Raw genomic sequence first — 27,245 nt, 5'->3', positions numbered from 1 at the left:
TTTGAAAGAAAAGAATTCAATTTTATAAATGTCAACAGTATTGCATAAATTATCCATAATTATGTACTACACATTCGCTTTACGAAACTTGTACTTCATCGTTGTAAAATGTAGACTGCTGCAGAATTCCATTTCACAGATTGTGATTCTAATGTCTGTTATTATTATTTCTTTTATAATGTTTTTGCTTAATTCTTGATGATAAGATGATTATACCCAAAAAATATTTTTTGATTATTGTATCATTATTTTTATAAGGACATAAGGTTAATATATATATAATATAATTTAGATACCACGCTTATGCACGCACGTACTCACTTTGTTAAGAGTGATACAAATTACAAATAATAATTAATTAACAATATAGACGACCGAAATATTATTTATAACATTTAAACATGTATGATTATGTTAACTCCGATTAAAACAAACTCGCCGTTTACCATTATATTATTTACTACGATCAAATTTAATTTTTATCTAATATTTTATTCTAACATGACGTGGGGAAGAATTATGTTTCATTAACTATAATAATTTTACATAGTTTTGTATCGTAATACAAATACATACTACAAAATAACATTTACTTCCATTATATTACACATATTTAACAAAAGTAATATATGTATTAAATGTTTGTCAAAAAAGTTTTATGGTTACAGGTCCATAGATGCCTGTAGATGCTAATTTCTTTAAGCATTGTCTATTTATATAATGCAATAATCCACAGATAAAGCAATAACTACTTAAGAGTTATGTACCTATATTTTATCAAATACAGAAAACGTCAGATAAATTACGGCATAAAATCTATAATAATACGATGTAGAAAAGTTTCCATTTCTGATTAAAACTAATGCCAGCGAACAAGAGTCTGTCTGTGCAGCATTTAATAAGAAACAACTGGTATTGGCACAGTTTAATATTAAAACTGTTGATCATGAGCAAGTATACAAACGTATTGACCATTAATTTGTATACCGCTTGTCCAAAATCGAGTTAAGGAACTGGTTTTAAAAAGTGGTTTTCTTATTAAATAGGACGTTGAACTTTTTGTCCCAATGTCTTATGTAATTCGCCACTTAATTTGTTTTCTCCTCGTCATTGACTTGTATTCGTTATACTGCTAATAGAATTAATTGCAAGCAAACGATTAAAACGTTAAAATCATTCGGACATCGATATTAAATAAGTGAAAATAAATTTATTATCAGAGTAATGATGAAATAACGCTAATCAGAATATTCAATAAAATAAGCTGAAAATTAATTAGTGAAACTTAGTAGACGACGTAGACGTCTACAGCATATTAAAAATTGTTATAAATTGTTAATGAAATTAGTTAAGATACATTTTAAACGAAATGTGTTTATCGGATTATCATTTTTCTCAAAATCTATAATCTTAATAACGCTATTTGTGCTTCCACAGCTATAATAATTACTACAGTGACAGATATCTCACTGAAAATTACAATTAAGTAAACACCGTTATAATACCATCCCACGAGATTTTAATTTGTCAAAAAATTGTGATCCGTCACAGTTGCTTATAATTTAATGCATATTTTTGGTTCGATTAATGCGTCTATGTGAAACCGTAAACTTGCGAAATAGACACGATATAATGCGTTGGGTTAGGTTTATTTAAAAACTACGCAGTTGGGGATCCAACCTGCAACCCGCACACAAGCGCTGACGGATGATAAATTTGCATTATAGTCCAACGAATACCGCATTACTAGCAAATGTTTCGGGTCACAATTTTTCGACAGTTTGAAATCTCGGGCGAGTTTGAATGTAATCCAACGGTTTTTCACAATCTTACCGCGACATACCTAACAACACATCAAAAATTAATATAATTAACATTTTAATGAGTTTTAGGGTCCTACCGTATCGAAGGCTTTATTGGTAACCATAAAATTATTATTTATGTTCTATATATGTTAATTAATCCATATAAATTAATACAAGAAACAAAAAAATGTTACCTCTTTTTATGAAAATTGTGCTGAGGAGTGCAAAACTGTGAACGGCGGTATTAGCGATAGGTAATATCATTTGTTTCACGGCTTTGGATTGGAGACCACCAAATAGCCGTAGAAGGGATGGCCGTCCTCCTGTCTCTTGGAAAATATCTGTGGTTGCTGAGCTAAATAAGACCGTCCTGTCATGGCACGAAGCTAAAAGAAAAGCCCAAGATCGCCGTTACTGGAAAAAAAATATTGTGTATAATAATATAATATTGCTCCCCGAGGAGATAAAAGTACAATCATCAATTTCATTTTTGATTTTCTACCAAGCTTTAAGTAAGTTCATAACATTTTTTTTCTAAACATGACATGACAACACACCCAGAAAGTACATTTTGCGTATGCAAGAGAAAGAAATGTCTAAAACAGTTTATGCATAATGAATACGATTAATTATTTAACTTATTACGCATTTTATACATAATCAATAGGGCAAAAACGTTACGACATACTATTGAAAAGATATTATAGTCAATGTTTTATCTGAAATGGAGGTAAAGAATTCGATAAAAATGTTTCGAAATTACAATTCTCGCACTATTATGTGCAAGTAGTACATTGTAATGAATATGGTTATAATGTGTGTGTGTCGTCCATTTTTATATTCCGGCCTTCCATTTAAACGTATAGTATTTAATAATTAACGCAAATATGCTAACGAATATCCACGTATTGACCAAATATGAAAACAGTGGCTGTTTGCCTCATTCTATAGTGCCGATAAATATGTATATGGAGCACTTTGTCTGCCATTTAAGTGATTTCACAATTACGTAGTAGTTATAGAATATAATCATTCAAATTTTATACTACTATCGATTCACCTCGAATATTGGAGTATATAACTCAGTTTAGATATAATAATTTATTAGTTTTATTGATTATAATCAAGAAGACAAAAACAGGATTTGATCAAGTTTTTGATGATGAACTTGATTAATGTCCATGATGCCGGAATAAACACTAAAACTGCGAAATTTATATTTTAGGTAGACCGGTGTCCGGTACAAAGTTTGGATGGCAGGTTGACTTTTGTGCAAAACTGTAAATATAGTTTTAGATTAGATAGGCATCACTTATATTGGATGTATCACACAACTTACATTTTGTAAATTTAGAACAAAAGCGAATATTTGAATTATTAGGGTAATTCAACCAGAAACATAATCTAGTTGTGGATTTATTAGATTAATAGCAAATAATAAGGTTAAAGGAAAACTTTATACAAGACGCTCATTTACTATTAACCTATGTCTGCAATGCTTTAATTTACCTACAGATTTACGCACGACGAAATTATTAGTTAAACTCAACGTTCTGTGTCAATTTTCATAGTATACGTATTAAGCAGCTTCTAAATTATAAATTGTGTAGAGCAAATGCTCGTTCGGCCTATATCCTTAACACTACATCTATCATTGATTGATTTGATGAATAAATTAATCAAATTTAAGTTAAAATGTATAATATTATTGCTATAATTTATACGTCATAGAATACTTTAAGATATAATAAAATATGTATAAATTAATAGGTTTTATCATTGAATATGTTATGACAGTATCCGAATATTATTATTACATATATGGGCATCGATTGGATTAAGTTATTTCTTTTACAGTGATAATTATAAATTCATTGAACGATTAAAATATTATTTCAACTTTTTCAATATCTACTTCAAAGGTAGGTGTCCATTCCGACTCACAAAATATTTATTAACCATGTGTTTGATATGTGAACATAAGCTGTGCTACTTTATGAGGCCATATGGTTAACAGTGTGAGAGTAAGGCCTTGCTCGTATGATAAACGGCACGCTTTAATCATCAAACGCTGCAGCTGACCTGTGTTGACTTGATTCTAGAATATCATAGAACATGCATATCTTTGTATCGCATGGATGGAAATTTCTTTCCCGTTTGATACCTAGTTTGTTGAACAAAAATATTGAATTATTGAACAAAAATAGTGAACAGTGAAATTAATAAAATTAGAATCAATGGAATCTCATACAGCGTTGGTCTCACACTTTTAAATATGTTCAAATCGGGATCGCTCTGGCCGACTTTAACATTTTATTTCTCTATTTACAACTCGACCTGAATGAAACCAAACACATATTTCGCTCAAGTATGGCGTACAATCTCTTGAAGGTATAATCTGCCGCTCTAAATGACTGCAACCAATCTACATTCCGCTAAATCGAATAGACGCTATTTACTCAAAACATAGAGAATTACACGATGGTATATTTTGCAAGAACTTGTGCAAAGTAATGAAAAACAAAAACTATACTGTACGTACGATACAATAAACTTTGCATATATTTCTTCAAATCGCTACTATCACTGGATAATATAATGCGTTGTACTATCATATTGTTTATATCATTACTTCACATAAAAGCGGAGCTATGACAGTTATAACCGAGTAAGCATTTACAATACCATAATACGGAGACATCCATTATATGGGAAACATATCTACTCATTTCCTCCATAAAAACTTTTCGAACTAATCTAGAGACATTATGGTGTGTTTAATTACATACCATTATATAAACTATACAAAAACTTAAATGAACTCTCGAACTTCTATTGTTAGCATGACTGTGTGTACAATTGTTCTTAAATCGTTAAAAGCCCTTTGTTTTATACTGAATTATCGCATATTTAGATATAGTTGTGAGATCATCGCCGTTGGATAATAAACATTAAGTGATTGATAATGTTGATAACTGCAGAGACGGGAGCCATTGTACTGAGCAGCCGGTACCGCTCACCGGATAGTGCCTAACATTTTTATGAAGCCTTCTTCAAGGTCCACCGTAATGAAATTGCGAGCTTGCGCAAAGTTTATAGAAAATAAACAACGCTGTAACAACCGAACGTGACAACGGAAACCTTTGTGAAGCCTAAATTTCAGAATCGATATTTTTCGCAAATATACTTCATTATACCTATTGCGTCGATTGGATACAGTTCACGCTTCTTTGTCGGCTTAAATTATATAATTAGTACACAAGTGTTGACACAATGTTATGATTACCTATCGTGTTTATGACATTTTATTTTTTTTTTTTTTCACATAGACGTAGATTCTGTTGGTGACTATAATTTCAAGGAAGGATACAAATAAAATTTTTAAATGGATTTGTATTCTTAGGCATTCTAAATTTCTCAATTCTTGTCGAATACTGTGTAAAACAATAGTAGAAAATTGCAGTAAAATGTGCTACAATAAATCTGTGGTGAAACAACACTGTATACCTACTAACTAACAGAAAAAAAGTAGAACAGAAAAAAAAACGCTTAATGTTTAACGCCACGGTAATTCTATTATTGTGAATTAGCTTTGGACTTGAATAATATCTTAATCTATTTAGAAAAGAACTGTAAAAAATTAAATTCAAAAGAAACGGTCACAGAAACTTATCCGTAACCATAAACCTTCCATAAACACTATGAATATACATCAAAAATCGTCATTGAAAATACGCCACAACATTCCGCCTTACTTAATCACTTGAAAATAATATTCTTATTTACAGTTGAGCATTGTCTATATTCCGGGATATATCATATATATGTTTACGAACGTTACGTTACGTTACGTTTTATGAACTTCTTAAGTAGTATTCTTGTAACCTACATTAATGTTCTGAACAGTATGGCCAAGTGGAAGTTAAATGCAATTCAGATTTAAAGTCGCGAGTAATTAATGACTCGTTGCGCAAATGCCTTTCTCCGACCACCTGATGTCAATCATACGCGATAATATCAGTGTCGGGTTAAGCATTCCGGAATTCTTTGCGCGTTCATTTCGTCCTTTTGTAATCGAATTGGTATACTCTTGTTTTAGTTTGTTTTAGCGACATCATTGAGTATTGAGTTATCAATAAGCATATGAGAGTAATGTAAATGTTGCATTAAAAAAAGAGTGCTATGTAGCTATCATCTATTCGTAATTTTACGGATAGTTTATAAAATCAAGTAGGTAATGATTTGATGAAGAAATTTAAATATGGTTTGAAGTATAATAACCTTTAATTTTTTTTGGTTGTCGTCTGATGATTACATTAATTTACAGTTATACTAAAAACAAGTTCCCGATATAAATGCAAAAGTAATAAAATATTGATTTCTTTTATCTATATCTAGGTATCATAAAAAATACACATTGACCGTTTAATTTATTCAACTCTATTCACCGTTTGGGAATCTTGCTCGAATAATAACAAAATTTGTGAGTTGTAATTGTCATACCAACGACCCTTCTTCTGCAAAAAAGCATCGACATTAAATTATGTTTATTAGAAAGTGATTAAAAATAATTTTGGTATACTTAATTAATATTATGATTGCATAATAATTCGTCTTATCTTTAGCTACATTTCACTTTTCTAAATTAGAATACTTTCTAAGTAGTGTACATATAAATACATAATAATGTCAATAGTGCCTATAAAAAATATTTACCATGAAAGTAATTTTGCATATTTCGTAACCTGTATATGTGCGTAATAGTTTTATTATGTAGGTAAAGATCACTTTACACGACAAGTATTCGATGGAGGCTGTCACACACTTAACAACTTATCGAATTATTAGAACGCCTTTTTAAAAGGAGAAAAACCAAAAAGCACTGTTTGGTACATAGGTTAAAATGGAAATTCGAAAGCATATCATTCAGTCGACGATTTATATGCCGAAGCAAAACAATGGTAGCGAATTAATGAAGAAAATTTACCGAATTCCTAAATTTTTAATTCCTTATTAAAGTACCTGTCAAAAGATATAAATTTTCAAATTAAACTTTATGGTAAAAATTTCAACAGCAAATTGAAAAGCGAAGCTGTAGATATAAAGTTTATGATATCTTACGCGGGTCGTGCACTTACGTGCATATCAAAATGTAAATGATACAAACTATCTAAAGAAAAAGTAAGTACGTGAGAATTGGTACAAGAGATGCGCGAATCACACAATTTTCTCATTAGTTTGTGAATAGCAAGACTTACTACCTCTGAACGTACGTGTCTTACGGGAAGGATTTCTCTTTGTTTTTATGTTTGATTGGAACGTAATAAGTAATTAGCACGCATGCTACGCCTTGAATTAAATCGATAGTTATTTATGTAATCTCCAGATCAACTGCTACGTGTCTAATTACAGTGCCCTTTCCGTTTTGTAAAACTTTCTACTTTAAGAAAATGTCGTTTGTTTATTTTCTTGCTGAACATGCTAGTAATATTAAAAAGTTTATGCAAAGTTTAAGCTGTAGTTTCATAGGTGCGATATTGAAAAAAAACGTGAACATTAAACGTATCCATGAATGATAAGGTAATAGCTGTAACCTTATTTTTCTGATCATAAATCGGAGAATTATGTTGACAATTTGACTCTGGAACCAAACCAAAAACATGCAAAACAGGCACCAAATTATCTCATCAATATAATCAATATAATTTACCTAGTCTAATAGTAATATAATAGTCATATAAGTCTATATATCATATGGTAGGCCCTATCATTTAAAATATTTATCTAACACAATAGTATTTAAAAAACACAATCTAAAACAAATCGTATGTTTTGCTGTAACGCATTTGGTGTTTCGAAATTGAAAGTTCACACAACGTTCAACAAATAACCATGTTAATAAATGATTACTTATGAAATGGTGTGAGCAAATTAACTTTACAAAATCGTAACATCTCTAATTTGGTAAGAATAATCCGAATTGAAACAAGTCACGCCATGCAGCCTCTATACAATAGGAACACTTGATATTAATACTTGAACATTTCATAAAAACAGCCGGATGAAACTTTTGTAACGTATATCGTGATTAAGTAATCTGTATATAAATGCATTTATATCGATAAGCCCGTAAGGTGGGCACTTTAAATTGTCCAATTCAAAGTAATACACTTTATTAATGATAATGACTGCAACGAGATACATATTTCTCCTTTTCAAAATATACACATAACGATTAGTAGCGGTTGACCGCATAATCTCAAGTATCTTTTTGATAAAGTCCTCTTTGGTTGTAATATAAACGATAATTACGAGTCCTACTAATATTATAAATGCGTTAACTAAAAAGAATGTGGGTATACGTAAGTATTTTTCCCTTTTTCTATCACGCAAAAACCACTGAATGGATTTATTTTGGTGATGTATCTCTGCCAAGAGTCACCAAAATAATAATGCTCTACTACACGTAAGCTTTAAAAAACAGTCGCCTTATGTCTTACCCTGCCTCATGCCTGCGTGTTTGTACCGGGGTAAAACCACGGGGCTTAGTGTAATAATTGACTTACATTATCATTACATCAGCTATTAGGAATTAGGTATGTAAGCAGATACCTGCACTTTTCTTTTACGATTCTAATCTTCGCGTGAAAGACAATTGTAATATGGGTACTTCTCTTCCCCATCTTTTTTCTACGATATTATTAATACAACAACTCTAGCGGGTAATAATTTAATACCATCACTAAGCTGCGGTTAGTACTATTAAGTATTATGTGCTCCAGTTACGATAAGTAAATACTTAAGCATTTAAATAGATTATTGAATTATAGAACTAAAATCTAGTACGCTTCATTTGTTTTATGAACTACATGTATAATGCATAAGAGCGTTACATTTACATATGTGGAGCATGATTTGGCCTTCAATTAAATTAAGCGAATATTTCATTTCATTTAAATAATCCATAAACGGCAACATATAAATCGCCGCATTTACTCAATGCAGATAACATATTAAATGTAATGTTAGTTAAAGTAATACACCACGATGAATGTTCGTTGCTATACACAACATATTACCGACTGTTTACGCATTAAACCTGACAACCTTATTGCAAACACCGTGCGCTAGTCACAAGGTCCACTCGCTCACAAATAAATCGAGAGTCGACAACTGTAAAATCATATCAGTCATAATAATTATTAATTACTCTCGGCTCGACCCGATTAGCGAATTTGCATGAGTGCGAATTGCAATCATTAAGTAAGTAACAATTATTGTATGAGATTTATATTGTACTAATGGAGTCACATTTAAATGAATCGATCGAATCGCATGCTAAAGATCCCATTTTACCTATGTGTAACTGTTGTAATTTGTAGAAACGTTTATATAACATGTTTATTTTTCATTTTATGGAAGAAGTAGCTAAGTTACTAACAATAAAGTTCGGCATCCTCGATATCTCTACGATTTAAATTCGATGTGTCAATTAAGGTGGTTTGTGGATACTGGCTTTACAATAGCAAATGACAAAGCGTTGCGCGGGTTGCACGCTCGAGATACAATGTACAAGTCCCTGAGCCACATTCACATCGTTAGTGCTGCCATCAGCGCCGGTCGGTGAACGAGTAGCTCCCAGCCACTCACTTCGTACTCCACTTCTTGAGGACTCAATACCGTAAACCAGTCCACTGAAATTTATCCGTTGCATAACAATTCCCAGTACCATTTCGCAACTAAGCTGACCATACATTGTTCCGAGCATCATACCACACTGGAAGGTTTAAAGACGCATAATAGACATTTGTTAATGTACCTACCTCTGTTTAAAGGCAAGTTCAGTTCGAACACGACGTGGGACGAAATTAATAGAAAGAATACACAACTGCGTATAACGTAGGAGGCTTAACGGCCACACTGATTGCGGTCTATTTGTATCTTTCCAGCAATTTCGAGCCCGTGTTTCAAAACAGCAATTCAAACACCTGCTTGTGCAAACGCATAACTTGATGTCAACAAGAAATGCACAAAATTTATATAATTGGTTTAGGACTGGTCAATCGATTTAATAAAGTAAATGCTTTTACACCGCTCCACTTTACAGGCAGCACCCATAATTTTAAGGCTGATTTGCGTAACAGTACTGGTACGGTTGCAAATATAATAATATGATCAGAAGACAAAATTAACTTGAGAACATGCCTCGGCCCCCTTACTGCGTAACTTTGAGATTTTGCGTTTAATGGGTGATATTAGTACATTCGAACATTATATCTGAATTAAAACATTACTTTTACTTTTCTAGTTAAATTTTTTTCTACACCCCTGGCACGCTTCAGCAATATATGGCCTATATTAATTAATAGTAATATATACAAAGTAACTTTTTGGTAGGTATTTCCAACCATAATATCTCATATTTATAATTTAGAAACCAACATTTTATATAAATAAAACACGCTATCTAAAATATTAACGGAATCAGAAAATTATCCGATTTTTGTATATACAATTTAAGAATAAAACGTGGTAATGAAAAAGCTTTGTTTAATCTGCTCTATTTCATATGTTGTAATTGAAATAATTGTTCAAACATTAAAACCTTAAGTGTTATTAAACATTGTGCACTGACAATTATTTTATCGCTCAGTCAGATCAAAAATATTGGGCAACGGTTATATTGCTCCAATCATTTGTAATGCCGTATACAATATCTGATATAAATGCATTTACTAATCAAGAGTGAAGACAATTTATATACTTAAAATTTTTCGCAATCAAGCTACGTAATGCATACGTTACTATGTAATACTGTGGTAATGCGACCGCCAGCTTTTGTCTCAGCGGGTATATTGATGTTGATTATATTATTTACTTATATATTATCTAAGTAAACTCATACTCAAAAGTACACTACGTTCCTGATTTATACTGAAGAATCACCTATTTAAGAAAATCTTCATATTGTATGTTTAGAATTTTTTGACAGCCTTTAAGACTTTCCATTATTTACAATTATTTGTGGTATGTGTTATATAATATGACCTCAGATATGCTATAAGGCTAGCGCACTTATTACATATTCACATAGGGTGGGTGTGTAAAGGACTTCTACTAGTAGCTTAATATAATTCAAAATTTAGTGCACAGATCATACATTACAAACGCAAACGAAATATATTATGAGTAGTTGTCAGTTGACACTGCACGTGCACGTATGTCGCACCTTCAAACGTTTCTATTTTTACTATTACGTAAACACTAGTTACTCACAGCTGGTACTATAGGCAGTTACGGCGCATTTTATATCATATATTCCATCATTTAGGCAATTTAAATTAGGTCATTGACATTACGAGAATAATAAAGATTTTACTTTAATGGCATTATTTCTTTGTTTCAGGGAACAATATATTTTCAACGTGTTTGAAGTGATAGTAAGCACTTTGGAAACGAAGTTGCAGAGAATAGAGAATTTAGACAAAGCTGTCGAACATCTCATGCGAAGAGTAGAGGCTTTAGATTCGCGAGTTAATGACAATATTCATAAAACTGATGCTATAATATCTAAATTGGGAAATTTGGATTTAAAACTATTCAGTCGAATCGATGACGATGATATTGTCACGGAGAATATCAACAAAAGATATAATGATAAGAGAATAAGCAATACTCAACTTCTTGATAAAAAACTAGAATCATTAGATCAAAAAGTATCCGATATAGATTCAAAATTAGTCGGTCTTAAAACTCAAATCGATAATAACTTTTTACCAGCTGATGATATTAATGCTGAAGCAAGTGAAAAGAAACCCATCAATCTTAATGTCATAGAAATTGCTAAAGGTCTTAATACTGAAGTGATAAATGAAATAACTAAAGAGGTAGATCAACTTCGAACTTCGATGTCGACAGTTGATAGAAAATTACAATTTCATATAAATCTCGTATCAGAAAATCTAGGTAAAGTTCTTTATATGATGGCCGACGTTCATGCTGCAATAGTCGAGCCGGAATCCGCTTCAATAAACATCAATAATATATTTAAAAATCGAACTGCAACAACTCCTTCGCCTATCACAAAAGCAAGCAAAATAGACACTTTGGTGAATAAGATTATACCTATGATGAGTGTATCTGAAAAAATGGATGAAGTATGGGATGTTGTTGTCGGTACGAAGAGTTCAGTAGATGACTTAGTGCCAAAATCAGACGAACTTCTCACACAAACACAAAGACAAGAACGTGCAATTGGGCAAATTCACAATGATTTACGTGTTAAAACAAATCTTATTATTGAAAACCTTGACATGGTAGAGAAACGATTGAAGAAACAAGAGGATGACGTAGCTACCCTCGCTCAACGACCCGTGCCCGCGGAACTCTTACTAGATCCAACTATAGATCGACTAGTCGAATATGCACCAAATAGATACAGAGTTGAAGAACCTTCAACTGACCCGAGCACGAGCACTGCCGCTTTTACGACACCGGCAACTTCTACGGCAAATAACAGGTGAAACCATTCTATTTATTATATAATCCAAAGCGAACGTTTTGCGAAAATGATGCGATTGTTTTTGCGAATTGATATGCGAATGTTAATATTACAATTTTTTTTATTATAATCCCTTTGCGTAGCATAGGTATGCCCTAATTTTTCTGGTGTCTAATTTTGGTGTCACGTACAGCCCGAGCAGTCCGAGTAATTCGAGCGCCAGTTCCACCGCTACGGTTACTGTCACTCCGGCTAGCAGTGGGACCTCGAGCCCACGCCCCGCCAGCCGAAAAGGCGGAATCATCTTTCCCAGCGTTAAAAACAAACCCATCGTTGGCAACAACACATTCGCATCGGAAATTGTCGCTAATTATAAGGACGTCAAAGTGAGTTGTAAATTACTTTAAATTGTTGGTTCTCTTTAATATAATAATTTTGTATACATTGTGATTATTAGCCAAAGTAAGTTATATCATAGTATGGTTTAGGAAATAAATAGTTTTAAAATTCCTTGTTTCTGGTACTATATATATATGTTTGAGCTTGAGGTTTGATTAGAATATTACCGCTTGTAGTTTTCGAATAATATTCTGATCTTGCCAAATTAGTTTAAATTATATATACAAGCTATATCTTTTATCTATTTGTGTAGTCGGGTTTTAATATCCGAAATTTAATTTTAATCCTAAATGTTGTTGCGATAGCAACTCAAACATAAGTTATGGGCACCTACAATTCTAATGTACCTGTTTTGATACCTTTTAGAGCCGTCGGTTGAGAAATAGAGGGAACTAGTAATAGTTAATACAGTATTTGAAAGACATTGGTCAACTGTTTCCTATCGGCAAGATAGTTATACGGTTACAGGTACACCTCAAGTAAAATCTTATCTTATTTATTAGACCATTTGTTCTAAAGCAGTTGCGACATTTACCTTTTGAAATTAAATATTAGATTTAGAATGCCGTTCCCTAGGACTTATTTAGTATTTATGTAAGCGTGTTGAAATAAGGTGTTTTGACCAGAAACATTCCATAGCAATAAAATATTAAAACGTTTTGTCCTGTAGAGGTCCGTTTATTTATTATTAACCGGTTTCATGAGATTTACAATTATTCTTATGTTATATTTTTAATTGTTTCATAGTCAAAATTTTCGTATACAATATAAGCACCACAATGATTTGCTACTAATGCCCTGTGGCCACAGGTTGTGTCTGCGGTTTATAGGACACAATCCCACTTACTTCAATAATTAGCTAGATACAATTGAATTACGATATTAATAATACATCTATTTTTAACTGAAAAAAAACAACAAAGTGTTATCTATATTATAGTATAAAAAAATGAGTGACGACAACTGTACAGACTATTACATAAAAATTAATATTTAATATTGTCAACCGTAATAAATTTCCTGTACAATCAGTGTTTAACAGTGCAGAGAAAAGAAATAGGTACTGTTACAACTAGTTTTCACATAATTTGCTGTTTGCTGCGAGAAATGAACGCGCCTACATAATGCTGATTTTCTTATCGCCCTTCTTATTCGTCTTGAATTCTGCTTTACAAATTAAATGTTTCAAAGGTTAGTCTGCTAAAATACGGTATAAAATGAGGAATTGCATGATGCAAAAGATAATTTCATTGACATGTAATTAATTACATAAAAAATTAATATAGGTACATCTACTTACCTTACCTTAAAATGAAATCATTTTATCATTGAATATTATAATATTATAGATTCTATGTAACCAACATTGTTATACACCCGATTTTAATTTAAACTTTGTACACTTAGGTACCTATCAAGGTTTGGTGACAATGCAGTAATCTCATGAGTTTATCTATTTATATTTTATCCTGACTAGGTTAGCAGGATCAGAAAATTTATTTCCTTAGGTAACTATTCTATAACTATGTACGTAATTAATCTGAATTTTAGAACGAGTTAGTTGACGCTGTACCGCAGATAATGTAATATAATACACTACCAACTAGGTTGTACTAAACATGCTCACTTTATACTCATAATAAGTCATTTGTGATACTTCACGTAACCCCGTTCTAGAAGTCATCAAGAAAGTAACAAATATTAGGTAATTAAGTAAGAAAGTTATTTCTGACATCTATAGGTGAACTACATGTAGCCCTTAATATTTATTCCGTATACATAACACACATAGCGAGTGAACTGGTTAAAAATGCTACCTATTAGTGAAGTTACTTACAAGGAAGGTTGCAGTTACGTAAATTTGGTTCAGTACAATGATACTGCGGAAGGCGTCCGCAGCTTTTATAATAAAAACTTTAGTTCCCACAATTATTTTTTTCATTAATCATTACTCTGGTTACTGCTTTATACATATACGTATTAGTTATATCGACGTTAGTCTTTATCGTGATGTAAGTATTTGTATCGCTATTACGTCTAGTAAATGACATTTCAAACGGCGCTTATTCTAACGCAACGACTGCGAGAACAATATTATAAAGCACATTAATATTATATCCGCCATTCGAGTCCTTTTAAATAATTTATATCTTCTCATGTGCGATTGCGTAAGTACCACTTAAATAATACATTCCTACAAATACAATATACTAAAAGATGTCACTTTTATGTAGTTTTTTTTCTCAAATTTATGTGGGTAGTAATTTATATATTAAATTGCCTTTGCCATTCGATATACATTATGTACATATATTGAGCGTTTTTCCATTTGTACTAGAATAATAAAACATCTGTCATTTATAATGCTTTAAGAATAGAATATTCTGTAAATTTTTTTGTAGTGTATAATTAAGGCGATCATTTTTATTATCCCGATAATGGGTACTCGGTACCTACTTTCTCTGTAAAATAAATGATTATAGTAATATAATATATAAACAAGCTAAATAACACATTTGTTATATCATATAAAAATTGAAAAGCTAACTCGATAAATTACCATCAAGAAAGGCATTATATTATAAACGCTGTCAACTATTTAAAATCAATAGGTAAATAATTGGTATACTACTATATAAATTACTCTATACTTAAACAAACAACTTTCTAAGCCTTTTTTGTTCGTGTGAAAAAATAACCTATAGACAACTAGCAACATAAGCCGAAAAGAAAACCGCTTATCTCTGACTAAATATGTACAACACTAATAGAGAGTAAACAAATAGATGATTAGGCGCGAAAATTTAAAAGACGCAGTTCACATACTAAGATACTTCGAAAACATTTTACTACTTATGAGCGGTGCAAGTTGGTGATACACACGCCTTAGAAAACATAGGTACTATACTAGTACAGGCTTATGTTTGACGAAATAAGTCTTTGTTTTTTTATAGTATGTTTAACTATCAAGAAGTCTTAGGTATATTTAATTTTTAGTTTTATAGCATTGAAATGCTTTTTTATAAATGAGAAATTTTGAAAGAATAGAAAAAATTTGATCAGGAGGCAGGATTCGAACCTGCGTATCTTGCCTAACCGTAGCAACGGCTAGCCTCTCGGCCACCCGTGATCCTTGGAGGATCACGGGTGGCCGAGAGGCTGAGGTGGATCAAATTTTTTCTATTCTTTCAAAATTTCTCATTAGTCTTAGGTATATTAATTAATTTATTTATTTCTCATTACAAATGGTTAACTGCACAATATATTCTTAAATCTATTCCTTATTACAACATTTGTGAGAGACTGGTGCCCGAGATTAGTATAGAATACTTGTGGCACGGGTCACCAGGCCCCCATTAATTAACAGTTACATTTATAAGATAAACATTATGTTAGTAAAACGCTTTCTTCTACTTCTTGGTGATAAAGTAATGACGGTTGGAATATTAACCTACCTTTCGAATAATATATTGTAAAGATCAAACATATGTTATATTTAAATAATGAATAATATATTACCTCATATGATATAATTACACTATTATACAACATGCATTGTGTTTGTTAATTGCAAGTTGATTATATTTAAATTAATTCGCACGTTTGCCATTGCAGATAATAGAAGTTCCTGGTTTGGTAACTATAGGAACAATTGCTTGAAATTCGTTTTATTATGCATTTTAACAACAATGTTAATAATTTTAATTATATATTTATCTATGTATGATATGAAAACGGAAATGAAAGCAACAAAGCTTTGCTTTATTAAAATGTTTGCATATTAACATGAATGAATTACTTTATATGACTCTAAAAGCGACGCGATGTGTACCTACTGTATTACCTAAGGCTGTGCGGACGGAGGGTTGCGTAAGGCGCGTACGCTCTAGCGAATGTGTTGTCGCGACGATAACTCAGATGACATTAAAATATATCTCTTTTCAGGGTTATTCCTGCGTGGATCTACTAAATGCTGGTATGCGAGACTCTGGGGTGTACTACCTTCAGATTCGTGGAACGACATATTGGTTTTTAAAGGTCTTTTGTGAACAAGCTGTAGCAGACGGCGGTTGGACGGTTAGTCCATACATTACGTTTATTTTCATTTCACTGTGAAAGTATCTACTGCTCTACCATTACAAAATAACTTCGAGAGTATATATTGATTCATTAATCAAATATATATATATATATATATATATATATATATATATATATATATATATATATATATATATATATATATATATATATATATAGATATATATATATAGGGCTGTATAATCTGACTAGATTACCTAGCACCTTATAAGTTCAGTGGATGAATTAATTTTGAAATATTTTCCCAGGTTATTCACCGTCGTGATGACTTTGGAACGCCAGCTGAAAATTTCAATAGAGACTGGAGCGATTACAAGAATGGCTTCGGCGACCCAAGCAAAGAGTTCTGGCTCGGCAATGAAAATATATACATGCTAACTAATAACGATGACTATATGCTGCGAGTAGAACTTGAAGACTTTGATGGCAACAAGAGGTAAATTGTAACCAAAAATATGTACGATACCTAATTTTTAAGTTTGTCAAGTCCGTTATTAAAATGGTCGTATTGAATTATAATTTTATACTAGAATAAATATTGAGATAAATAGATAGAGAACTTTTTTATCATGACAGCTTTGATATAAATTTCCTTCTAAATACCTCCAACGTACACCATTCAACATAAATGTTTATACACAATTTATTTTCAACAGATACGCGCAGTATTCGCACTTCAAGATTTACTCTGAAGCGGAATACTACAAACTAGAGATAGATGGGTATGAGGGCAACGCTGGAGATTCCCTCAATGATCCGTGGTACGGGTCCAATAATAGCCCCTTCTCAACTTACAACAGGTGAGCTTTACAAACGATATTGTTTTAAGTTAACGATGGTGTACAAAACATTAAATAATATATACAAAGTTCCAAAAAAAAAGAAATTACAAATGCGTAAAGATATTTTCTTGGTTCACAATGACTCCAAATTACCTGTAAATATAAAAATATATAGCCTTCAAAAGCCAGTTAAACTAATGCACAATTAACTAAATCTATGTAAGATTATGTTGTCCTCAAATTTCCATTGTATTACAGAGATAATGACAGATCGTCATTAAACTGCGCGTCAATGCTGAAAGGTGGTTGGTGGTGGAAGTCGTGTGGACGAGGCCTCAACGGCTTATATCTTCATGACCCGCAAGATCTTACAGCTCGACAAGGTAACGGTGAAAACAAAGAATATTCATTAATCAATGATTAGTCTATTTGTTGCCTCTTCCCTTATCATTAGTTCACTTATTCCAAAACTGCTTCGAAAATCTGGACTTGGGCAAAAGAATAACATATAACGCGGATTGTAAAATATAAACTTATATACTTGGTATAAAGAATAGACGTTTTTGATACGCTCTGCAGGAAGAGTTTGATAGTTAATTTTACTGAAATGGTACATTCCCTTATTTTTTTTTAATGCAAGAGCAGCACAACTGCATTTAAAAGATATATAAATTGGTCCTCTAGCGATTTCAGATAGAATGTGTACTTTGCCCGCTTCAGAGCGTTGTCGCTCTGTTTGACAGATAAGAATAATGTATAAAAATAAAAGAAATAAAATATAAAACAAAACATAAAATAGTACTCATTCCTGCATTAATTATTATGCATGACAATATAAGTGGTTGCATTGAATATACCTATGCTGAAAAGAAGATAAAACTTTTAAGCTCTTACAACAATAAATGATTATTATTTGTAAGGAGAAATATTCAGGAACTAAGAAAGGACATAAAAACGTAAATATTTGTGGTGGCGCCATCAGCGGTTGATTCAGTCGCCGACATCTTGGTTGCTACATTTAGTGGAATGCCCTCCATACTACGATATTATATTTGACTTTATTTGTTACAGGTATCGTATGGTTCCGTTGGAGAGGATGGGACTACACCCTGAAGAGAGCATCCATGATGATAAAGCCGAAGGGCATCCAACCAGGAACTACGTGAACCATTACAATGTGACTTCAAGAACTAAAACTTTTACTCAGCCTCTGTTTTGTTCGTACGTGGATTCTGAATTAAATTAAAGGACACAAAACTACGCAATACTGCAAAATATGAAACAATTGTAAAATTTTGATAGTTCATCTAATGTTGTCATAATATAACATTTATTAAATACGAAAAATATCTCGTATCGTGTAAGTGCTTTCTTTTAATTGTGAGATATTTATTTAATTATGCAGAGTGTAAGTACCATACAGTTCTCTTACAATTGAAAAAGCGAATCCATGTAACGAACTAGAACATAGCAGGCAGCTCATCGCTCAAATTGATATACCTATAATTATTACTCAATCATTCAAATGTCTATGTAAATAATTCCCTTTGAATCATTATCACAAAATCACCACTGTTGTCTTCGTCATCAAACAATTATCCCTTTATTGTAAATAACAGATACTGTACGCGCAAAATATGTGCCACAAAACTCCCAATTTTCATTAATTTATTATTCATAACTTGATACATATAAATTCGTTAATTAGCTTTATAGTATTAGTTGTAAGAGAAAGATAAAATTAAGATGTAAATAATTGTAAATTTATAATATTTCAAATACTTTTTGGCGAAACTGATATAGCTCCATGATTCTTTTTTTTCTTTTGTTCATTAAAACGGAAATTATAAATTATAATTTATTACAAATGAGACCCCTGTGAGGAAAAATGTTTGAAGCATCGTCATAAAATATAATTATTTTTGCAGTAAGTTTAAACCTAAAGGAATTAACAGTCAAAAATGAAGTGCATATGTTACCATCAATACCTGTTATTCGTTACAATGCGTTTCGTGGTTACAACGCGTTTTACCTAGTAAAAACTTGTTTAAATTCCCTAGTTAAAGTTGTAACTCATTGCCTTTGATACGATAGGGTTGTCGCAACTTTGTATGGAAACATATTACTGCAGTGAGACGCTTCATTCTCATTAAAATGTATTTTGACCAAGCATGGGAAACTGCGGGCATCTACTATAATAAAATAATATTAAGTCATTCTTTTTATTTGATTAGTTATAATCATAATAATCATTGCTATAAATTGTCTCCGTGAATATATACATTTAAGTACAAAAATAGGTGAACGACCGGCGTGAATCGACTTTAGGACGTTTTTCACTTAAAAGAAACCAATATGAAGCAAAATACAATCGCAGTTAATTCTACTTTTTTTTGTGTTTTTCTAGCTAATAAGTTACAACTAAGGACGGGTATAAACGATGAACAGGTTTTATCTATGACACATATGCATATTATATAATATATTGTTTATTGTAAAACAAATTTAATTAAAAGACATACTAAATTGTAACGAGGTGTGAAAAAGACTCCAAAGTATTATTGAAAAATTAAGTTTTTTCAAAAATCCGTTATTTGACAGCGGGAGAACTGGATGTTTTTTTATCGTCTATCTAATAAAACGAAATATTATTTGTGATAAACGGTAACTTACTGTATTTTAAAAAAGTTATAACTTAGGTCGATATTTGAATTGTTTACTAAAAACATTATGATGCCTCAAATACATTTCCTTTCCAATTTATTTAAAAAATTATGTTTAAACCTCTCTATTCGATATTTTCTCCTTGGTTCACTTTACCTTTTTATGAGTTTCAATTAAATCTATTTAGTATATGTTGCCGACAAATACATTATGTAATGTACCTGACTAACATGGACACAGTAAAAGTAAATATATGTAATATCACCGAGATGCTTTAATTCTTTCAAGGTTTCTTGAAAAAACATTTGCATAAAGTAGACAACGATGTTACGACTCTTAAAATGTATTTTGTTCTTAATTTAAAACCTTTTTTGTATGATTTTCAAATCTGGAGTCTTTAATCTAAAAGGAGGTTAAGAAAATACAGGTGATGAGCCAATAAAATTTATTTGTATTATTTAATGAACAAATCGCAAAGTTGAATCAGTTTTATGACAGTAGCTATAGTCGCAAAATTTGTATTTTTTAATATTTAAGTAGTATTCAAAGCAAATCCATCACAAAAAAGTTTCCCATGGTAATACTTATTTAAAATCCTAATGATTTTTGTCTGTGACGCCAGCTCGAACCGAACATCGAAATGTATGTTTTTTCTATTATATATTTACGTACGAAAATAAATTTTATTTTTATTTCAAATGTCGAATTATTAATCAGTCGAAATCAGATTCGCTACCGACATGGCACGACACTAGTTTATTCTACCTAAGGAGGAGAAAGCAGAACAGTACAACGACAAATGTAACAAGAAATTACTATAATCACACATAACATGTCTGTTAAACGCATAACACTATTGAATCTACTAATATGTATTATAATATAGCTATTACATATATGTCAGGACCATTATCGCTGTTTGTCAATCTGGTAACTGTAATTAATACGGTATATCGCTTATATTTAAATGCATTATACCTACATATAATAGAATTGGTTTATTTTGACAAACCACCATTAGATTAATATGTTACCAGAAATGTATTACACTATACATAGAAATCCGAAGATGTATATATTTCTAGAAATACATTTCCATCAATGGAAATGTATATAATCCGTTAATATATATTATATTTACATATTTAGATATCGCATAAACGCGTAACAGCTACTACAAGATTAAATCGTTATATCTAAAATATAATAATACAATTTACCAACTGTATGTCATATGTGCAGGGTCTCAAAATTACACTTACCAACAAATGACAACATTTATAATATTATTGAAAGTTTAGCTAGCGCACTACCTTAGTTTGCACTACCATAAAAATAATTTTTTTTTTTTCACTACAATACAAATTATGACAAAATATATCTAATAAAATTTTAATTTAATAAGTTCAAACGTTTACGTCAATGTTATGCAATGATCGACAAAATATAATCCTACTTATATTTGTTTTATTCGTAATACACTTTTTGTTATTTAACGATACCAATCAGTTTGTCAATTCGCGGAGCCACGGCACAATCCAATAGAAATGGAAGGGTTCACTCGGAATCGTTGTTAGTTTCACGTTTATTCTTATCTTCGGGCAAATTGAAGAATTTACTGACATCGAACTCTTCGCCGTCGAGAAGGTCGTCTCGCGGCATCTCGTCCATTTCGAGGAAGCTGTCGTCGACCATGCCCTGCACGTCGAAGATGTTGTTGCGGTCGAACGTGGGCGGCAGGATCACGTCTTTGAGGATCTCATCGGGTTCCATGAGGCCGAGGCCGAGCGAGTCGTGTGTGTCCATCAAGCTCTGTTCGAACATGTCGTGCTGTCCAAGCGGGAAAGTCTGTAGCGAGTCGTGATTCTCTGTGAATATGGCGTCTAAGTCGGCTAATGTATACATATTTTCCGAGTCGGGGAGCACTCGGGAAGGACTGGACTGCGAGGAGGTGCGGGCGGGACGCTCGCGGGCGGGATGAGCTCCCGCCCTTTTTTCGTGTTATACTTTTAATTTCTTTTGACACTTCTTAGAAATACGCTCCTTGGCTTTCTCGTAGAGGGGCACCAGCTTCTTCTCCTCGGCCAACACTTTGAGCAGGGTTATAATGAAGGGCAGATAGTTGTGCCTTCGTCTGACCATTTCTTGTTTGTATTTAAACATTTTCGCGTCTTCATACTCTATCAGCATTTTCAGTCTTCTGATCTCATTCTCGACGTCGTCTGTCTCCATACCGAGCATGTTATTCTCGTTAAGTAACTCTTCAATTTGTCGTTCGTATATCATTTTTCTGTCAGATACGATCGCCATTAGATTAAAATGCACTTCGCCTTCGGTATAGCTGTAATAAAAGATACAGGATTAAAAAATAATAACTATAAACAAAACAATTTAATTAATATCACAAGAATAACATACGTGTTAATTCTTTTAATAATAATGGGCCGAACAACGTTCAGCCAATCTTGATCTGCACCGACTGGGCCATGATCAATGGGTCCTTCTCGTAGACCATCCAGTTCGTATACTCGCCCATCGATAGCCGTATACCCAACAAAATGGTATGCATCTTCGTCCTGGAAAAAAAGGCAAGAAAATTAATAGATTTTAAACAAAATACGTTTAGTGTTTTTACAATGTTTCAAAATGTTGAAATGCACTAAACCAGTTGACAAATTGCCTGATATTTATTTCATAACTAGGTAAACTTCAAAAATATAGTAAACATAAAATACAAAATTACTCATAGATATTTACAAATATATACAAGAAACAAAATCCAAATGAAATACCTTAGTCGGCAATTTTCGATCAAACTCGAATAATGTCTGTTGCGCCATCGAGTTGTGAGCTCCTCGAATGGTCTGCGAGTTGCTCAGAGTAAGCCCACGCATTTTAGGGTCGAATGACATACTGAACTCCTTCAGCTTAGTCAATTCTGGACCTAGATCGACGTCTGGATGATTGCAGTTTAGTAATAAGCTGATAACTGCTTGTGTCGCACATGCGTTGTTTATAACCTAAGAATTTTAGAAAATTTGTTTGATTAAAAAAACTTAGTGATATAATTATGACTACCGTTTATGTCATTCAAGAACATTTAACGTTCAATACACAGAATTTTTAGTGTCGACAAGAGTAGATTGATAAATTAGCTACGCCTTGACCAGTGAAGTTACATCTGCTGATATAGTTATTTATAAATTAAAATAATTATTACTTTGATAACTGCAGAATATATTGAATGGAGCAGTTGCTATTTTACATCAATCTTGTCATTTGTATATTCATGTAGCCCATGTCTTGATATTTGAATAAATATTATCTGACGTCTATTAAAAACAAAACGTGTACCAGTAGCAATTGAAATAAAAAAATACTGCACATGTAATGCATAGCGAACAACATACATGACAGATATAGGCATTTGTATTATTTGGCTCAAGCGGCCCTTATTATATCTTTCAAACTACACTGTGTTTAACATAGATACATCAAACTATAACATCTCTTTTTTTCCTTTGGGGGTTAGAGGTTGTAAGTTAATTTTAAAGTAAAATCTACCCATTATGAATTAATTATCCATCCAGTCTTACCTGCTTTGCGAAATATATTTTCTGGATTCTATCATCTGTTACCACAGGGTTAGATGGCTCTTCGTGTTGGACATATTTGAATAGGAAAATAAGTCCATGCACTGGCCTAAAAAAGGTATACACACATAATCAAGTAATTCTCTTAAGAAATAATTATATATAAAGAAACAAAAATACGGTGAAACTGTGATTTCTATTGAATAACTTATTGTATTCAATTTTATATGTTGTCTCTAAAATTCTTACCTCAAGTTTTCAAATATACCATCATCAATTGTCCACATTTCTTCAACTTGGACCCCCTTCACACCTTTAACAATTGATAATAAGCTGATATAAATAGGTGCTATCAGAAATTAAATTACAACAAAGAATATAAAGGGCACCCCAGAAAATGTTTCATACGAACCCTACTGTTCTTGTATATGTGTCAATATATTTCTTTACACAAAAAGTTATAAAACCATGGTTCCATTTAAATAGAGTAGTGTGAGGAGGCACTCAGAAAATATTTTTGGACATTCGCCCTCGCCCCTTGAAAAAAAGGTGTGAAAAAGGGGAGAAGTTTGAAAATTAGACAGCGTGAAAACAAATTGAATATTAGAATTTCAGCCACTGACCCTGGTTTGAAGTGAAAGAAAATACTATATCAGAATTTGTGAACATTTAACCTGAGAGTTGAAAAATTTATGAAACTAGCAAACAACTAAAATAAATCTAAGAAGCCACCTGGTGGCGAGTGCTATCAATTAGTATATTATACAAACCTTTCCTGGAAAAATACATACATATATATAGATATAAATTACCAATTTTCATAATAACCCGATCAGTAGACACAGTAGTTTTTTAATTCATTGATGATATACAAACATTCATTTTTATATAAATATATGTATGGATTAGGTTTCCAATTACTATAGTTCTATATACCAGGTAGATACTATAGTTCTGGTTAGTTCGTATATTTTTATGCTATTTCGAAAAAGAACTATAAACATGTTTTATTGTGTCCATACTTATCAACTGACCAAAAAAAAGGAGGAGGCTATCAATTCAGCTGTTTTTTTATGTGTTTGTTACTTCATAACATTTTACTAGGTGAACTGTGATCTCTTACAATTTTTTTGGTTGCTGGTGCCTGTCATATGTTCTCATTTAAATTTGATTTAGTTCTGACAATTAAAAACCGGTTCTGATTTTGCTAAAAAAAAACTATATAAAAATGATAGAAAAAAGATATAAGCGTTTAATACTAAATAGATCTATTGTCTGCATTAAATAGAGTAAAAGGCTTTAAGAATAGAAAGCATTTTTAAACTTACTGTATATCTTAATATGAGAATGCACCTAAATAGAACTTTAAGAGAATTGAAAAATTTAAGATATTTATGTATAAATGTCTTACTTTTTAATCATGAATGAAAAACAAGGACAATCAACAAATTAAAGCAGCTAAAACCTTGTATGTACTTTATTATTGAACAAGTATTATGATATTCACTCTTATTGTAACACAGTGGTTTGAACGTTACAGTAATAGAATTTATGGTAGCAGGCTGGTTGTTCACTTACATTAATAAATCACTACATAATATAAAACAAAGTAGCTTGCTCTGTCTGTCCCCATGTCCCTTTTGATGGGTTTTTTTAAGAGGTAGAGTGATGCAAAAGGAAGATTTATATGTATAACTAGCAAATCCAGTGAACTCCGTTTCACCACCAGATGGCTGTATGTGAAAAATGGTTTTCTTGCTTTCCAATTGAAATTTTTTCTGAATTTTCTTTGCTATAAACCTCACAGAACCTTTTCAATGAATGCAAAACCGTGGAAATTGGTTTGTGCATTATGGAGTTATAGCGTCAGGAAGGAAAACCTGACTTATTTTTATATAGTAGATAACATCTTTTAAACTACTCCAATTTTAACATGTGTGAAGCCATGGGCAAAATCTAGAATTATTATATTCCATTCAATAATATTAATTAAATTTTAATATGTACTCCATGTATTTGATGTTAAAAGACCTGTCCTGACAAATATCAAACTCAGTCAATCTAAATAAACTAACCAAACATTATACTAGACATCATTCAGCAAAAAACAGGGCTTACTGTCCCTGTCTTCTGAACAACATAATGACCAGAACACTTAAACATACATAAATGTATATATATACCATCACATGTGAATGGCTGGACGAATTCAAATATTATTTCACCATTAGAAAGCTGCAATTACACTAAGTGACATAGGATATATATAGGTACCACGGATGAAACCAGGGCAAACAGCTAGCAATAAAATATACTCATCATCATCAGTCCATATTTATTCACACTGCAGAGTTACAGGTATCTTTTAAGTATAAATAAAAATAGAACACTTACCAAATTTCTTTATAAGTTCTGTAAATACACCAGGGTCACTTTCTATAAGACACCAATCACCTGCAGACTCCATGATGAAGCCCTATGGATTAAATAGAAGAAACTGTTCTATAATTTCTGTGCATATTTCTCTTTATACAATAATATTGGGAATAGCAACTTAAACTAATGCATGGACTTTTCAATATATAACTTGATACAAATTATTATTTACAAAGGCCATACATATAACTTTTTTTTATAATTGATTGTGTTTTCTATATACACATCAATAACACATCAAACAAACAAACACACATCAATAAATATGGCAACGACAAAATATTGAATTACTGAATATCAGGTCAAAAAGTGAATCTTACGAATAAAGTAAATGTGCTTACCTACCTAAGCATAAGCTACCTCATTTTTACAGTTTAAAGACTTACGTGGTGAATAACTCTCCAATATATATTTTTATCACCAAAGTCGGTCGCAAAAAATTTTACAACCTACCGCCTACTAGCCCGGTGTCAGAAAGCAACAAAATCAATAATTGAAAACAAAGTATAAATATATTATTTTAGCATCGTTTCTGATACTTAAATTTACTTTACCTGGCTAAAGTGTCCAAAAGTATTTGTGACTATGAAAAACTTTTAAGTGTAAGGATCATAAAAATACGATCGTGACGAGACACAATCAGTATCTTTTCCATTACAAAATCACTATTCACGAATTCTGATCTGGAACAGTGAATAGAGAAGTTCAAATGTGACCACAGATTAAGAACTATTTACTACGTAAAATGTAACAGAGTAAGTAAATCGGCAATTTTAACCCAAAATTACTCGATACATCGATATACTTTTAAGGTTTATTCCATTGTACGTACCCACTTTCTTATTCTTAACAGTAATCAGCTTATAAAATTTGAAAAAATTAACGAAATCTCTCTTAGAATAATATCATTATTTCTGGCGATGTCGCGGCACATTGAGAAACGGGGTCTGTTAATTATTAATAG

At 31.8% G+C, this 27,245-nt stretch overlaps 2 protein-coding genes across 2 annotated transcripts in view; one reads left to right on the top strand and one right to left on the bottom strand.

The window, feature by feature from the left end:
• The window catches only part of LOC119835443 (angiopoietin-2), a 45,005-nt gene extending 24,485 nt beyond the window's left edge, over window positions 1–20,520 (top strand). The window contains exons 2-8 of the mRNA XM_038360262.1: window positions 11,212–12,324; window positions 12,500–12,692; window positions 16,651–16,782; window positions 17,055–17,242; window positions 17,463–17,606; window positions 17,847–17,971; window positions 18,660–20,520. Coding sequence (XP_038216190.1) covers window positions 11,212–12,324; window positions 12,500–12,692; window positions 16,651–16,782; window positions 17,055–17,242; window positions 17,463–17,606; window positions 17,847–17,971; window positions 18,660–18,754 — 1,990 coding nt within the window. The 3' untranslated portion in view covers window positions 18,755–20,520. The remainder of the gene's footprint in view (window positions 1–11,211; window positions 12,325–12,499; window positions 12,693–16,650; window positions 16,783–17,054; window positions 17,243–17,462; window positions 17,607–17,846; window positions 17,972–18,659) is intronic.
• Window positions 20,521–20,682: 162 nt separating this feature from the next.
• On the bottom strand, window positions 20,683–27,000 carry LOC119835444 (ubiquitin carboxyl-terminal hydrolase isozyme L5). Its single transcript, XM_038360263.1, has 7 exons — window positions 26,836–27,000; window positions 26,240–26,321; window positions 24,095–24,158; window positions 23,849–23,954; window positions 23,045–23,272; window positions 22,671–22,828; window positions 20,683–22,593 (listed from the first exon to the last, which is right to left on the bottom strand). Exons 2-7 carry the CDS (start codon window positions 26,310–26,312, stop codon window positions 22,254–22,256), a joined length of 969 nt encoding a protein of 322 aa, XP_038216191.1. The 5' UTR covers window positions 26,313–26,321; window positions 26,836–27,000; the 3' UTR covers window positions 20,683–22,253.
• Between the last annotated feature and the right edge of the window lie 245 nt (window positions 27,001–27,245).

Source organism: Zerene cesonia, chromosome Z (assembly GCF_012273895.1).
Source record: "Zerene cesonia ecotype Mississippi chromosome Z, Zerene_cesonia_1.1, whole genome shotgun sequence".
Taxonomy (NCBI): domain Eukaryota; kingdom Metazoa; phylum Arthropoda; class Insecta; order Lepidoptera; family Pieridae; genus Zerene; species Zerene cesonia.
Note: the sequence above shows the minus strand (reverse complement) of the source record. Positions and strands in the feature narration are given on the sequence as shown.

Excerpts from the sequence above, each read along its gene's own strand:
- LOC119835444 (XM_038360263.1), bottom strand. The coding sequence starts at position 26,312 with ATGGAGTCTGCAGGTGATTGGTGTCTTATAGAAAGTGACCCTGGTGTA. Across the intron at positions 23,955-24,094 it reads GGTATATTTGAAAACTTGAG|GCCAGTGCATGGACTTATTT; the intron begins GTAAGAATTTTA and ends TACCTTTTTTAG. Across the intron at positions 22,829-23,044 it reads ATCGAAAATTGCCGACTAAG|GACGAAGATGCATACCATTT; the intron begins GTATTTCATTTG and ends CTTTTTTTCCAG.